At 38.2% G+C, this 16,303-nt stretch overlaps 1 protein-coding gene across 1 annotated transcript; it reads right to left on the minus strand.

Annotated features, from left to right (window-relative positions):
• Positions 1–1,347: 1,347 nt before the first annotated feature.
• Positions 1,348–9,855, minus strand: LOC104466969 (soluble lamin-associated protein of 75 kDa-like; the record flags this gene model as incomplete). Its single annotated transcript, XM_010080558.1, has 7 exons — positions 9,721–9,855; positions 8,188–8,287; positions 7,085–7,170; positions 5,590–5,761; positions 3,204–3,383; positions 1,679–1,807; positions 1,348–1,460 (listed from the first exon to the last, which is right to left on the minus strand). Coding segments are annotated over exons 1-7 (915 nt in total), but the record flags the coding sequence as incomplete, so codon positions are not given.
• Between the last annotated feature and the right edge of the window lie 6,448 nt (positions 9,856–16,303).

A 16,303-nucleotide genomic window follows, 5' to 3' on the forward strand; every position in this document is an offset into this window, starting at 1 on the left:
CAATTATTAAATTGTTCTTATCTCAACTCTCCTTACCTCTACCCCTCCAATTCTCTCCCCCGTTCCCCAGGACAGCCATGGGGTGTTTGGCCACTGGCTGGGTTTAAACCACAACAGTGGGGTATTCTATTTTGTTTGGAGGTCCAACACTTTTCAAAGCATTGCAGAACTGCTTATAGATAGTACAGGCACCAAAAAGAAAGCTGCCAGCAATTCTACCAAGCTGTGAGGATTTGGAGCACTTTGGTAGCTACCGTCTTCCTCTTCTGGAAGAAGGCAAGAGAGAGGTCTGGGGTTCTTAACTCACAGCAACAAAAATTGTAAGAACTACTACCCCTCTGCTGTTTTCTCCAGGTATATCTGTATAGTTCTACAATCAAAATACGCCTTTTAGATAATTTTGATATGATCATTATTGGAATCTGAAAGCAGAACTTGATGTTCAAAACACTGTTACAAATGAAAGACAACTAAGAGCTGTTGCTTATGGTCATTTTGAGACTAAAAACATCACTACTTAGCAATTCCCAAAGCAAAACTGACAGCGAATTTTCACAATTGGAAAAAAGTGACATTTGACTCACATTTCAAATCTAAAGTTTAGATATTAATAGCTGAGAGTATCAATTCAGCCATTATTGATTTTTTTAAATTAAAGCTTGACTTTTATGAGAGTATGGGCACATCAATACTACACAGTCCTGAAACACACAAATCCATACTCACCATATTCGGAGCTACAAGTTATTCTCAAGCACATTCTGTGTGGCCTCAGAACAGAACTGAGATAAACAGCTTCATAATATTCAAAGACACAAATATATTCATGACCACATATCCGTAAGTGGCTGGAATCTGGTTGAAATTTCAGATATGCACAAAGAAAGCTGCTGTCTTTCTATATGGACAATGTATAACTCTGAATGCAAACTAAACAGCTCCATTGTATTGAACTGTGATATGAATGGGCACTTCTATAAACACTCTTCCTCATTCTCTCAACTCTTACTATGACTCTACTGTTCAACAGCCTTTCTAGACAGCTTAACCTCAGAGCCAGCTGAAATACCCTCCCTCTTCTAATCTGCTAGCAAACAGCTCACATTACAGACATTGACAGCTGTGGCACAGAGCCTCTACATTCATGGGGACACCCCACAGACCACAAAAAAAGGTATTTTCAACCCCAGCTTAGTCAGAGTTAGATCAGTGGGAAGAATAACATCCACTATAAAGATATAAAAACCAATGCTTTTGTTCATATAGTGTGGAGTTGAGCTGATTCAATTATAATGAGATGGAAAAGAAGCATTTATTTCAAAAAAAGGTAACAGTCTGTGTACCTACACTTAGCTGTGTTTTTATCTCGGTCTTCTGTCCACTTGCTTCAGATACTACTAGAGGCTCCTGAAAACGAACCCTTGCTTGGACACTCTTACCTTCTTTCTTTGATGCCTCTCCTGTTAAGATTTTAAAAGAAGAATCAGGGAAATGGAAAATTTAGTACCTTCATATAAAGATTAACCATTCCAAATAGGATCTCACAGATCTCAGGACAAATAAAAATCTTTCTGCTACTTTCCATAAACAGTGTTCACAGGAAGTCACTGTTGTACATGAAGAGCGTTTGTTCAACTTTTACAAAGTGTCAGAAAACAACAAAACAAAGCATACATACCTGCAGGTTTGGGCTTTTCCTCTTGCAATACAGACATAATAGATTTTCTCTGGAACCAACATCCTGATCCCTCCACTTGCCACAAAAGGTTCTGATCCCTAGGGTACTTCTCAACATACTGCTTACAAGCTGAACAAACATAAGAAAAAACACTACATTTTATATACTATATGCTCAGATACACTTCAAAAACTGAGGTACAGCTGAAATAAAATTAATTTGCAATCTTCCATCATACATATAAACCACCACAGAAAAAACTGTTCAATAAAACAGTCAAGTCTGAAATAAACATAATATTGCTTTACCCTACTCATCCTTCTCAACCCCGTCTTCGGGTTTAAAGACTTTCCATTATTATCTTAATCTGCAAACAAAGATGGATGTGATCTTCTCTAAGCACCCACTTCAGAGTTTTACAGCTTCACTGGTCACTGTCCCTGCCAGTCACAAGACCCAACCCAGGATGGAAGGGCTCTTAGGCAGAGGATATAGTCAAGTGATTTTTGTCACCCCATGTTATTACAGGCACTTGTGAAAAGCACTCTTTGGGAATACAAACATGTCACCATTGCATGGTTCATCATCTACTCACTGTTCTTTTCTGGAATATTTTCTTCTCCAACATCCCTCCACCTCTTTTCTCCCAATACACATACTAAGCATCCACATGGAGGCATGCTTTGACATTATTCTGTCATAGCTACCAGGAGAACTACTATTTGTCACCTGATTCACTACTGATGCATCATCTCAGATCCCTACCATACCATTCCCTGGCCAGGGAAATTGGTTAGTCATTAAATTCTGATCAAGGTAGTTTGCTGGTTGAAACCTAACAAACCACATCTATCCAGATCCAACAGACAGTGCTACTTGGAAAAGCAGAAAATTTCCTGTGGCTAAAGGTGGCCAGATGAAAGTGTTCATAAAAGGAAGCCTAGCAGATGGCCTAAGAGTAGGATAAGCCTTGAGAAACAGGGCTAAAGAAGTGTGCTTCTTGCTGAACACAGACCCAAGCAATGTTGTTCCCAGAATGTGTGTCATTTCCTAGATAACATAACTCATGGGTTGCTAATGGGAGAGACATAAGTGTTTTTCTTGTACCTTGGAACTGTGCCTTCCTATACCCAAGATAAAACATAGCCTAGTCTGTCCATTTGACCAGAAGTTCTGAGAATGCAGAAATTAAGTGACCTTGTGAGGCTCATGTATGAGCAAGAAAAGGGTGCTACAAAGAAGACAAAGAAACACCATTCTGGAGGTTTGGGGGGAACACAGGGGTAAATTTCACAGTATCAGAAAGCCAGAGATCCACTAATCTAATCTCACACAGAGGATTAATAATCTGCTCACGAACTACTTCACTACCTTAAACACATCAGGATTTTTAGCCTTCACTGAAGAGCAGAACATTTAATACAAAAACTGAGGATGCAGAAACAAACACAGAGCTTGAATGACAGCACTCATTTGGACATATAAAGAAAGCACAAAGAACACAAGAATAAATTAAAGGGCTTGCCTGTGTACATGAAGGACGACAGCGGGTATCGCAGGCCGAGCGCGCCTTCTGAAAAGGAATCCACAAAGTCTTCCAATATTATTAGTCCAGAGTCTTTCTCACGATGTTTCTTTCTTACAAACATTGTGTCTAACACTGGCAGCTTATAATTCTGACTACTAAATGTGTTACAAACACTTCCTGAAACAGCAGGGGAAAAAATATCCGTCAGTACTTCAGCACTGACATGCTGCAGCATGGATTTTAGCATATCCAAACAAAGACTTACGATTTTTATAAATTATAACAAATTATAATTGTAATTATAAAATAATTTATAACATTCATTACAAATAAATAATTGCTACCAGCCATTTATGGGCTCTTTGGGCAAGCTTCACAATGTTGCCAAGATATACAAATAGATTAATATGTTAGAAAAAAAGTCCGCAGTACCAGAAATGAATAGCAGAGATAGGGAGGAAAGGCTCACTGAAATCTCACTATACTATTCCAGAGGAAAACTATACTAAAGATGAAGCTGAAAGAGAGGAGGGAAATGATGACAATATAATTACTGAACTGAACTTTTATGTAGATTACATCACTCCTCAAGACAAATATGAAGACTATATTCAGCTCTTGTTTAAAGACTGAAACAATTTAAATTTTTAAAATGAAACCACAAAAAAATCCTAGGACACTTTACACTGGAATTTTTCCATGAACACCACATTATCCATAATTAAACAAAGATGAAACAGACTGTCACAACACATAGGTACTTCAGTATCAGAGGATTCAAAGAGTAGCTACGGACTCAGTCATGACAAAGGGCTGCCATATAATTGCATTAAGACTGCCCATCAACTATCCAATCCCTTTTCGGGCCCTTATTTTGTCAGTCAGTGTGAACTATGACAAAGAGTTGCCCTTTCCTCTAACAAGACCAAAGTGAAGCATACAGTTGTCTATACAGCATTGTTAACCTTTGCAACCTGGTACTTTTGAGACCAATGAACATATCTTCATTTTTCAGGCAAGGAAAACATGGACAGAGAGGTTACATTACTGGAGTACCCTTTGGGATACCAGTCAAGCTCCTCCACGCTTTCCTAACCACCTGTTTCCAGAGCTTTCTCCACATAGACTACTCAATTTGGTGAATACAGCACACAAACACGGACAAAATGCCAATAATGCCTAGAAAGATTAGTCTTCAGTGTTTGCTAACTCAGGACAAGTAAATGAGAGGGTATCACGAGAAATATAACAAGTGAGCATGAGTACAGAAAAACTTCAGTGCCCTATAAAGAAGTGTTCCCATTCTAGATTAAAAGTAGAATCACTACTCTAGTTTCCAGCTTTATAAGGCCACAACAAAAACCACTGTGACCACCACACTACAGCATTTTTGACATTAAAAATAATACTGAGACACAAATTATGCAATGCATAATTTATTTTAAAAAACACCAAAAGATAACAAAAACAAAGACAATCAGAATAAGTTAACCTTTTGCTTTCTTATCTTGATTACCAGACCAAATAGGTCAGTGACCCAGACCGTTTACTATTTTATTTTTAACAGTTTGCAAATACATATGTATGTTAGATGGGGGAAGTCTCCAGCAAGCCTCCAGCACCATCATTAATCTTGATTTAGTTAACCACCTCTAGAAATGAAACAAAAAAGTCCAGACTTTTTCCTTGACCCAAATATTGATATTCTGCAAAGTGCTATCAAACAGCCTACCTAAGCACTAAATTTTATTCAACAAAAAATTAAAAGCACAATAAAATCCAAAGTAACTGAAGGGAAATTATAATGTTTTAGAAAAAGAAAAATTATAAAGTCTGCGACATTAACATAAACCTGCCAGCTCGACTGTAATCTGAAGGAATGCACGTGTGGAAAGGAAAGGAATCTCTTTCTGTTATCATCAGGTGTAGCTGAATCTTATGCCTGTGAGTAAAGATTCTATGCTGTCATGCTATAAAATATTTAAGTGATAATGACATCTGATTCCACAATTATTTCAGATAAACAGGATCCCTGCATTCCGAAGCTAGGTCAAAAAAAACCAAAATAAAACCAAGCACAGCCCAATCCAACCATAAACAATTGGTCTACAGAAAAAAGAAACAACCTTTTGGGTATACCTCATTTCTACATTTTTAAATATATTTTGTAGAATATGAAGAAATCCACAAATTGAGATTGCTAAAGAACGTAAGCATTTAAGCAAGAAATTTTAACAGCAATCTGATCTCTTATGATTTCAGGAAAACACCAACTCATCAGCCCTGCAAGGCTTGTAAAGTCTACTAATACAATATTCTCCAAATAAGCTCCCTATCTTCCCCTCTCTACACCCCCAAATCCCACAACACTCAAGTGTTTTACCTGTAGGTTTAACAGAATAGAACCCAACGGCCTCTCCTTTTTTCCACATGATCTTAGCATAGGCTTTGCTATCATGACAGAGAAATGGCATCTCATTTGTTTCCATTTCTTGTGTCCGATAGATAATTCGATTCAGAACATAGAGAACAACCCTCTCTCCAATGGAATTCACCTAAGGAAACACAAAAGAACATTTCAGAAGGGTGGTCAGATTAGTTAATACTCACACATCAGGGACCTCAAGTTGCCAGTTAAAGCTGCAGATGGAGTCAAGAGAAGCTGTTAAGTGCTAAAGCAGGAGGAAGCTCTGGGGTTTGTCTGAAGGCAAGGAGAAGCTCAGAAGCCATAGCAATAGGTTAAATATAAAGCACTACCATAGAGGATATTTCACAACATCAATGTCAGCCTCTCATCCAATGGGTAAAACCTTAGAGAAGTGCTGGGAATCAGGGGAATGTTTGGATTTTAACCCAAAACTATTTTTGTATTTGAGAAACATTCACCAAACACAATAGCAGTTCACCAGCCTCAGACCTCCCAGGCTAGCAAGTACTTGGAGTCCTACAGAGGAGAAATGACGAGCCTCACAGGGCAGCAGGACTTGGCACACTCAATCACTGATGATAGTGGCAGACTACAGGACGTGATGCAGTGGAAGAACTAGTTACAACAGTTTCTCTGACATGAAACAAGGAACTCAATATCCTTTCTGTCCTGCAGGGTTCCTTTTACATATAAAATTTAAGTTCACCACTGTCCTACCCACTGTGAAGGGAGAATGGAGGAACCACACTCTCTTCCCAATGACCAGAGTCTCAGCTACTGTACTTGTAAAACATTCAGTGTTTCTAATTCAATCACCATCCTCCCATTAAGAAGCACATGGAAAACAAGGTTACATGCCAAATTCTCTAGAATAAATTACAAAATACAAATATCAAAGACGAATGCCCAGATTCCATGAGCAGATATAAATTACTCTCCTGGAAAAACACAGATTTGCAGTTTTGGAAACAAAAACTCAATGCTACACAAGTGTAGTAATGGTAACAAAGGTTCATGATGGACCATAAAGCAGATGCCAGGCAACTTACTTTCCCAAGCCTCATGTATTGCCACTGTAAGCCACCAGCTCTATCAAACAGGTTCTCAATTATATTTTTACCATAGTAGTCTCCAATGCACCACCCTAAGATGTTTCCATACAACAAGACATATGATATTCCAAATGGTAAAGAAAACACTTTTAACATCTTAAATAGATTATATATGAAGCTACTGTATGACAGTCACCCTTGCTCTAGACACTATCTTCACAACCAAGTTCCCTTCCCCCTAGTACGTATTTCCATATTCCCACTGACCTTGCTTTTGACTGCCAACTCATTTATGAATTAAATGAAAACATAACATCTCACACACTAGCTATTCGCCATTACTTGCCATTATCTTGAGGGGTAAAAACAATTGCTAGGTGAATACTGGAGTGCTTTACCTGAAGAAGCCCCTGTCTAGTAGGGACAGATGTTCTCAGAATGTCATCAATCGACCACCACTGGTCAGCAAGATACAGGGCTACAGCTTGAAAGAAACAACGGGAAATAAAAAGTCAGTGATTCTTACCATTCCAAAAGAAACAAATTCATTAAAACTGCTAAACAATTAGGAACAGCACTGTAGTAACCAAGTTAAGCATCTTATAGTTGTCACTGTATTAATGCAGCTCTTATTACCCTAGAGCAACAAATGTGGTGCTATGCACCCCCTCATATGCAATGCTCCCTAGTCCAAAACTTGTTTGAAAACCGAGAACAATAAAACTAAACAGAATTTTTAGTGCAATACGACATACAGAAACTGTTTTTCAAACATAAGCGCTATCCTTCATCACTGTACTCTAGCACCTCTTTCCACTAAAAACTGGGCCTGCCAAAAGGAGTCTCTTTCATACTTGTATTTTAGTTTTGGGTTGCTAATGGATCTGATACTGAAATGGCAAGTTTTAGGGAACCAGAAGAACGTAAAAAGGCTGATGCCTATGTGATTAGCAATCAGAAAGAGTTTGATCTATGGGCATTTGTGGCAAACTTGGCAACCATATACATGGCATTAAATGGAAAGAGGGAAAACAGGACTGGAAGGGAAGGGGAAAGGGAAAAAAAAACCAAAATCCAGTAAGATGTCATCTTAGCCAGAGCTATGTTAGGACCTAAAACTAAAGACAAGTTTACACTGGATGCTGATCAATCACTGATAATAAAGAGCATTTAAACTCACGGGCAAATTAACAGATTCTATGAATGCCCAATAAATTTCTTTTGAAGAGGTGAGTTGTACATAAAGAGACAAGCACCATGTTATTTTGCTACACGTCTTCTGAATTCAATGGGTCCAATTCTACCCTGATTGGCATGCAAAGTTCTATCACTTCTAGATTCACACACACAACAAAAATAGTATGGGAACAAGAGACCAACAAATGCAAAAGTGACAAAGTTATGAGCTATACTAGCATGAAATGAGCTAGGGCCTGGTTACATGTATTTGTCACAGAAAAAAGGAACAGCAGCACAGAGACTAAAGGTCTTAAAATGAAACCTGTGAGAGAGTCTCCTGGTGCAAACAAAGCAAGAACTCTGTGTGTCTGCTCCTGACCATAAAGAGGAACGAAGCTCACAGTCGACAAGCTAATAGGAATCTGAAACAAGAGTGCACAATACTTCAATATACTTGTTTTAAAACAACACTAGTAAAATATATAGAGAAGGTTTAGCAGGGTAAGCAAGATCAATGTTGAAAACCAAGTGCTTAACAGGTAACTGTAAAGGACAAGCATCAGACATGCCCTTTAGACATTTCTTCCTAAAGACAGATGACATTATGAAGAGCTGACTCCCAAGCTCTGGCAGATTTATCTACAGTAATCTATACTGTTACAGCTCGCTGCTGTCAGCAGTTCGCATTTATGTGCAGAACTGAAGTAAGTTGTGGAAAGAGCCAGCAGTATGTTCACTTCAACTGTCCCAGATATGCAAGCTGTCAAAACCAACAGAAGAACAAGGCAGGCTATCACAGAAACAAACTGGCACAGCAAAATTACTGTTTGTTAACATGAGCCCTAATGTGCTGAGGTGGGAAGGCTGGATTCAAAAGGTTTTTCTTCCCTTGAATTGCGCACGTTTTAGAAATTCCAAAGTTGCCTGCTTGATTTCCCCTCAGGAACAACATAAGAGTCAAATCAATTTTTGTGGAAGTGCATTTTGATAAATATTCACATGTTTTCAATATTTAATTAATGCATAAAAACTAGACAGACATTAATGGTGTGGCAAATAGACTTGCTTAACTAATTTAAGACTATTACAATACGCTATGCCACAAATGAGGATGTTAATACAAATAAATATTTAGGCACAGAGCACCTGCTGGAATGCAGGAAAGTACTCAAGACTGCTTCTGCCAAGGAATCTGCAGCACTGACATTTTGTTCCCAGAGAGAATCCTCTCAGTTGATTGACTTTTCAGTAAAGCTATACACCACTCTTGTTGGTACTAGTTCTAATAGAAAGTTCATCTAGACAGAGCTAGTATTGACCAGCTCATGCAGGGGACAAGTGTTTAAAACAAAGTGTCACAGCCAGCCTCTACTAGAACACCCAACAACAGTAGTGAATATTTCAGATAAAAAAAAAAAAGAATCACTTCTGAAATCAGTGAAACTTGCTGATCAAGAATTGAACCCAACATGAAGAACACTGAAGGACTGAGATAAAAAATATCCAGTTAGCTTCAGTAAATCATGAACCTCCATAGTTGTGATAAATTTGTGACTGCATGAGTTAGCTCTTTTTAGGAAAGAGTTTAACTCAGTTGAATTTTTAAGGTTTTGGTTTTTTAAAAAAGATTACATAATACATGCAGATGCATTGCCTAGAAGCAGCAAATAGTCACTGATGCCCAGTTTTAAACTCAATTAAAGAATGAAAAAAGCAAAACTTAACACAAATTGAAAATACACAGGCTTTGCTAACACAATTATGTATTTCAATAGTTACAGACTGGACATTTAAAATCTTTTAAATCCACGATTATATCAAGAAAACTAAGATTAAGGTATTTTCTGGTTTTTACTTTTCTGTGGTCTGGCAGAGAAAAGGATTCCAGATGGTTTGGATTTGCACTCCGAAGGACAGACAAGTACTCTTCTGCTGAGTTTTCCAAGGTGGCATGACTGTAGCTGTTCAACATATCCACAGGGAATGACATCCTCTTGAGAAATAAGAAACATTATTACTGTAAGTAATTTGAGAGATACAATGCACAGTTTATCACATACTCTTACTAAACATGTAACGAAGACTGCTGAACAGCACCTCCTCTGCTACTCTCTACAGCCCTCTGTATCCCAGCTAGGAAGAAGAAATGCTCTAGGCATTTAATTACTATGGTGCCTATTAACACCCAGCCTGTAAAACAAATACATGAACCCAAACTGTGTTTATAAGCAGAAAAGGATGGGTTTAGCCCTACACCCAAACAGGGCAGATTTCCAACATACAAGCCCCCTGTCTGCCCCACATGTACAATAACAGACCACATGCAGCCCTGGGGTGGCAGGCTCAGTTGTCTCCTTCCCAGCTGATGTTTTTGAGGCCACAGATTAAGCAATAAGAGGCCAGTCAAATAAAAAGTAAACAGCCTGAAAGATAACAACAAGAAAGAGGAGTTCATGAAAGAGGAGTTCATTTATTTTGGAGGTCTTGTTTTTAAATCCATCTCTCATAAAACTGAATCATTTTTCAGAACTTCTCTCAAGAACTGGCCAGTGAGATTGCCTATCAACTTTTTTCTTCCAAAAGCATTTCAACTGTGAACAGGAGATGCTACAAGCTCCTTAAAACAAGAGCCCACAACAGACTGAAGACATACACAGACTGTGACAACACAAACTAAAGCACTGAGGAGCGCTTAGATTCAAATTCTCCTTGTCAAAGCATTGTCAAATTAAGATGAAAAAGAGCTCCTGGAACTAATCAAGTGCTCTTCAGCTAAGGCTCTTTTAGGTTTATAAAACTATAGAAACAGACCCCCTATATCCTTTCAAGCTACAGCCCAAGCTCTAACAAGCATGAGCTACCCCAAGTTCATGGGAACCTGTTTTGGAGGAACACAGAGATCTCTTGATCTGTCTTGCACAGCTCCCAGGAATGCATCACCCAAGTCTCAAAACCACAAAAGCACAAAGCTTTTCATAGGGGATTTGACTCCTAGTCTCCACTAGGAAGTATTTTCAAAAATTTTATTTTAAATCCTAGTCCTCTGATGTTTTTCCTTTATCTCCAATACCCTCCCTTTAATACACCATTCAGTGTACCACTGACACAGGTAAATCAAATCTTTTGGCTGACCCAGTAGCAATTTAAAAGTCTGCACTTTAAAAGCTTTAACAGCAATAATAAACTACTATCAAGAGGCTGCTCCTTCTACAAGAGGGTTTTTTCTGTTAAAATGGAAACCAAACTTGGACACAACTTCATTGGCACTTAAAACAGCTAGCTTTAATGCTTTTGCTGAACACACTAATGCTCCCCATGAATGCTGTTGTTTATAGATACATACACACATTCCCCACAGTCATTTCCTTCTAAATTCATCTCATTCCTTCCCCTTATCAGTTATTTGGCATTTTTTCGTGCCTTCTCCTCCAGTGAATTGCCTCCTCTCACAGTGCTCCTGCTTTTCCTCACTGCCCCTTTCAGATGCTAAGCTGTATCTCTTAATTCTCCACCTGCTTCTTCCCACCCTATTAACAAGGGAAGCACCTGGAAGGTGAAAGCAGGCAAGAGACACCTGACACCAGCCAACTCCATTTGCTCCTCCTGTTTGCAAGCAAAGGGACTTCAAGAGCCACAAGGTGAGGCATGTGTGCCCTTGAATGCAGCAGCAATGCACAGCAGCCAGAGGAGCTGCTGCCAGGCAAGAAATTAATCTGCTGCTGGTCTCCTCACCTCTAGCAGACACGGTTTACCCACCCATGTTACCATTCTGAAACACACCAGCAATACTGACGGACAGGTAGATCAGGCTAGCCTGATCTAAGTATACTGCAAGAGGAAAAGGAAGACAGGTGAAGTGTGAGATTACAGGATGAGGCTTCAGCATCCAGTGAGCTGCAACAGGCCTGGTAAATTTTGCCTTAAAGGGAATACAGACACATGAAAACCACAAAATTTAATTTTCTGTATGCTGGCAGAAAGGTGAAACCCCCTCCACTGTTAAAGAAATACCTACTTGCTTGGATAACTCTGATAATAACAGACAAATTGAACTGAGCTTTTGTTATGACATGACAAACAGACAAGTAAGCCACAAGCTATAACTGAAAGCCTCTAGGTAATAATTCCTGACATTTTTTTTAGAATAAAATAATGCAGGACCAGAGCAGAAAACACGCAATAAGAAATTCAGCAGACTACTTGAGTTCCAACCACTACAGCACTACGAAAATAAAAACAACCATATCTTTGCTTATAAGCAAAAAATGTTACAGACGAATTGAGACACTAAGTCCCACTTAGATTAATTAAATGTTTATTAAGGTAGGAAAGCAAAACAGCACTGGGCGGCCCGGGAGACACAGCTCCACCAAGGCTCGCAAAATTCAGGCAAGCTGAGTGACCCTTTTATCCTTACAGAGGTTGATTTCGGCATCTTCAGTATGCAGGCCCCCCCCCATACTACTTTCAGGCAGTTTCGATAGAAAAGATCAGCTATAAATTTGGCTTATACAAACATTCTTCTTATACAATTAATTAGTTCAAGGTTTGAACAAAGGCACATATTATGGTAGTTTAACTCTTATCTAGGCAGAATGCTCCCCTGTCTGGTACAGCGAGAATGTTTGTCTTGCTTCACTTGTCTGAGTGAGAATCTGTCTTGCTTCACTTGTCTGATCAGTAAATTATCTCTGGTCATTTATTACAAAAAGACAAAACCCCCCTTCTTTTCTGGTAATAAAGAAATTCATTTAATTACCTTAAAATCATTCAAAGACCTTTTTTCTGCTTAGCTGTTTGGGTTACTTAACACTTTCATATACCATACTTTGATTTTATCCACTCACAATCCACTTATATTAGTCACTTTTGACTCTTCATCTTACGTATTTACAGACAACAGCTTATACAGGGGGAAAAAAAAAAGCTATCTTCAAGATTTAACCAAAGAAAGCCTACTCAGCACCCCTACTAAATAACCACCTATCATTTGTACCATGCAGCAGATTAGACATGTGAAATGACAAGCTGTCAAACACTTGTGTGATCTCAGTGTTGATCAGATCAGAAATACTTCACAACATGTAAATCCACTAGATCCCTGAAGAAACCAGTAACTATACACAAAGTTATCATATTACACTAAAAGTTTTAAACAGGTGATGAAAGGAGAATCTTCCATGCCAATCTATAGCAGAGCATAAGGAAGTAATGAAACAGTCCAAAATACAAGCATCTTCATTTTGAAAGGCAAAATAACCTACCAAAGACAAACCAAATGGATTCCAATAGAAATAAATTAATACATCTCCCTCACAAAACCACAATTTGTTTGTCAATGTCTTTAACAAAGTAAAAATACAGATAGCTCCACGTATACCCAGTCTCAAGCAATGCAGGAAAGAGAAAAATGGAAAGAGGAAAGAGCTTTTCAGTTTTCCTTGACACAAGCATTACACATTTTTCTCTGCAGAGGCAGCAGGAACAGCACACTGACTACCACACAGTCCCTTGTGCCCCTTTTTGTTGCGTTAAGCCTCCACGTGTTGCATGACTGTAAAACTGTCAGGTCAAATCCTTGTCACGTTGCAGGAGCATGCTCTGCTCGTGGAGTACCACTCCAATTGGTCAGCAGTCAGGTTGACTGAGCACATGCAATGTAGCCTTAAGCAACCAAACACATCACAACTGTTTGTACAAAAGGCGTATTAGAAGTGTGTGCTTGGAGGGGAGAATAAAATTAATCTTTTTTTAAACGAAGCAAATTATTCCTTTCATGTTCCAAGTGAAAGAAAATACACTTTGTAACTATATAATTTCACATAATAGTATTAAAGATTATATGTAATAAACTCACATAAGCAACATTTGCTTTAATGTGGAATTGTATGACTTTCCCCCTTGTCAACATTATGCAAGCTATTACATGAGAAATGGCACATCATTTTTTAGGAATAGCTGCAGGGCCAGAGGGTAAGAGAGATCAGTTCCAGAAACACCAACAAGAACTACATTTAACAGGATGAGTGTACTCATTCCTGTGCAACTGAGGCAGTTCCTTATTCACAAAATCTTTATCACTATAAGCATTCAGGTTAAAGAAAAAACTGAATGTATAATAAGCAGGCAATGTTGCAAATTGATGTAAGTAATAGCTGCAACCCCTACTTCATCTTAGAAGTGCATGAAGGTGAGATGGACAATACATGAGCTTCCAGCTCACACAAGGATTTCAAAAAAAATTCATCCCCTTGCAGATCCTCAACACTGCATGCCACAGAACAGCAGGAAGATAAGAAGCCAAAAGCTATATTGTTTCTTACAACAAGTCAGAGGGCTTAAATACAGATTAAAATTTGTTTTGGGTGCTTTATCTTAGAGCAACTGAAGCCTAAATGGTCAGGCTGCCAACCAAGGATTTAGAGGAATCAGGGTAAGCTTCCAGCTCTAGCAGAGCCTTCAGAGCACAGACATGTTACTTATCTGCCTGAACTCCTCATCTACAAAATGCAAATAATCGTTACCTCAGAGAGCCCAGTATGAGAAATACTTTACCAAGATCATGAGATACTCGAACACAAGTTGTATCAAAACTTGACAAGTACTGGAAGCAGACAATCACTTACACAGCACAACTTAAATACATGGCTCATTTTATTTTAAAAAAATAATCATGAACAATCCAGCAAGGACTTTTCAACATAAAATAACTGGGACGGATAAACAGGCCTGGTACAACAAATATGTGCAAAATTAAACAGCTACATAGCAGGTGAACAATCTTCAGATTTAAATTAATTTAACAATAAATAATTAAAATTAGTTGGATTTTTTCATTAAAATTTTAAGTTTAGAGAACAGACACCAGGATGCTCAAGCTATGACCTGCAGAACTTTCCTGCTAAATCAGGACAACTAATCAAGCCCCAGGCCATAGGACACACATCAGGTCCAGTCTTGTGATAAAGTACTGGCCTACTCGGACAAAAAGTAATCCACAGTAGTGCCTGACCTGATCTTTAATGTATTTAAATAAGCACTGAAGTACTGGATCACACAACTCCTCAAGGACTGCCATGCACTTCTTACGAATCATCATACACCTTGAACCAACTTCTATCTTAATCCTACTGTGATCTCCCGGACTAGCTATAAACTACACCTGCAGTAGCATCATGAGAAGAGACATAAATAACAAACTAACCATATATCTCCATATATACACTAGCTGCTGCTGTACCAGAGAAAACCCAGCCTGGAGTGCAGAAGTTCTGAGCCATGCTCCAGAAACAGAACTGATGATGCAAACAATCATCTTCTCAGAGCCGTAGGAACATAATTTCCACTTTGCTATGTTAGTTTTCACCTTGCAATGTTCAATTGCTGGTTTGGTGAAAGCTATGAAACTACACAAAAGTTGGAAGAAAAATGCAAATTTTTTAAAAGTACTATTTTCAGGCTTCTGCTTCAACTACAGAGAGAAAAAAAAGCATCACATCTGTCACTTCTAAAATTGCTAAATTCTAACACTAATTACAGTCTAACAGACAAATTACATAAATGTTTCTTGGTTGGACTACCAGCTCTCACATACACAAAATGTCTTCATTGTGTTTGTTTCTTCTTTATTCAACATCAAATAATTTAAATTGGGAGGGCTTGTTTTTAGATGTTGTTTCTTCTTGCTTCTTTCACATACAGTCTGAAATGTTTAAGGAAAGGCTGCACAACCTTTTCACCAATATAAAAATAAGCAAATTTTAAAATTATACTAAGATAATTAATCATTTAAATACATATGCCCCATCCCTGGAAGCATTTGAGGCCAGGCTGGATGAGGCAGGCTTTGAGCAACCTGATGTAGTGGGAGGTGTCCCCACCCATGGCAGGAGGTTGGAACTAGATGATCTTTAAGGTCCCTTCCAACCCAAACCATTCTATGATTCTACATAGAGAGCACCTATCTGATTTATTATAGTATTATAGTTTATTATTTATTATAATATTATGTAGTTTGAAATACAGAGAAAAACTTTCCCATAATTAACAATTTAGACTACTTCTGTAACAAAGATTTTATGTTTTAGGAATATCCCCATCTCTTCTAAAATTCTTTATTTTAATTTGTAATGTTATGTATGTCAACTGCAGGAAGAGGAAGACATTTTAGGAAAGGGAACTTGTTTTTTAAACAAGAGTATCTATTAGGATTTCTTGAAAATCATACATGCTTCAAGACCCAACAATAATTCACTATTTTATCTACCACATTGAATAGACAGCTCAAACTTGCCTCACTCAAATAACTGCATATTTAAACCTAGGATTTATTGGGTTTTAATATAGAAAAACAAGCTTTTTGAATTAAGTGGTCTTCAAACCATTACCTGCACCATAGCACGAAGGCATATCATAGAATCATAGAAAGGCCTGGGTTG

The sequence above is a fragment of the Pterocles gutturalis genome, unplaced genomic scaffold, assembly GCF_000699245.1.
Source record: "Pterocles gutturalis isolate BGI_N339 unplaced genomic scaffold, ASM69924v1 scaffold23089, whole genome shotgun sequence".
NCBI lineage: Eukaryota > Metazoa > Chordata > Aves > Pterocliformes > Pteroclidae > Pterocles > Pterocles gutturalis.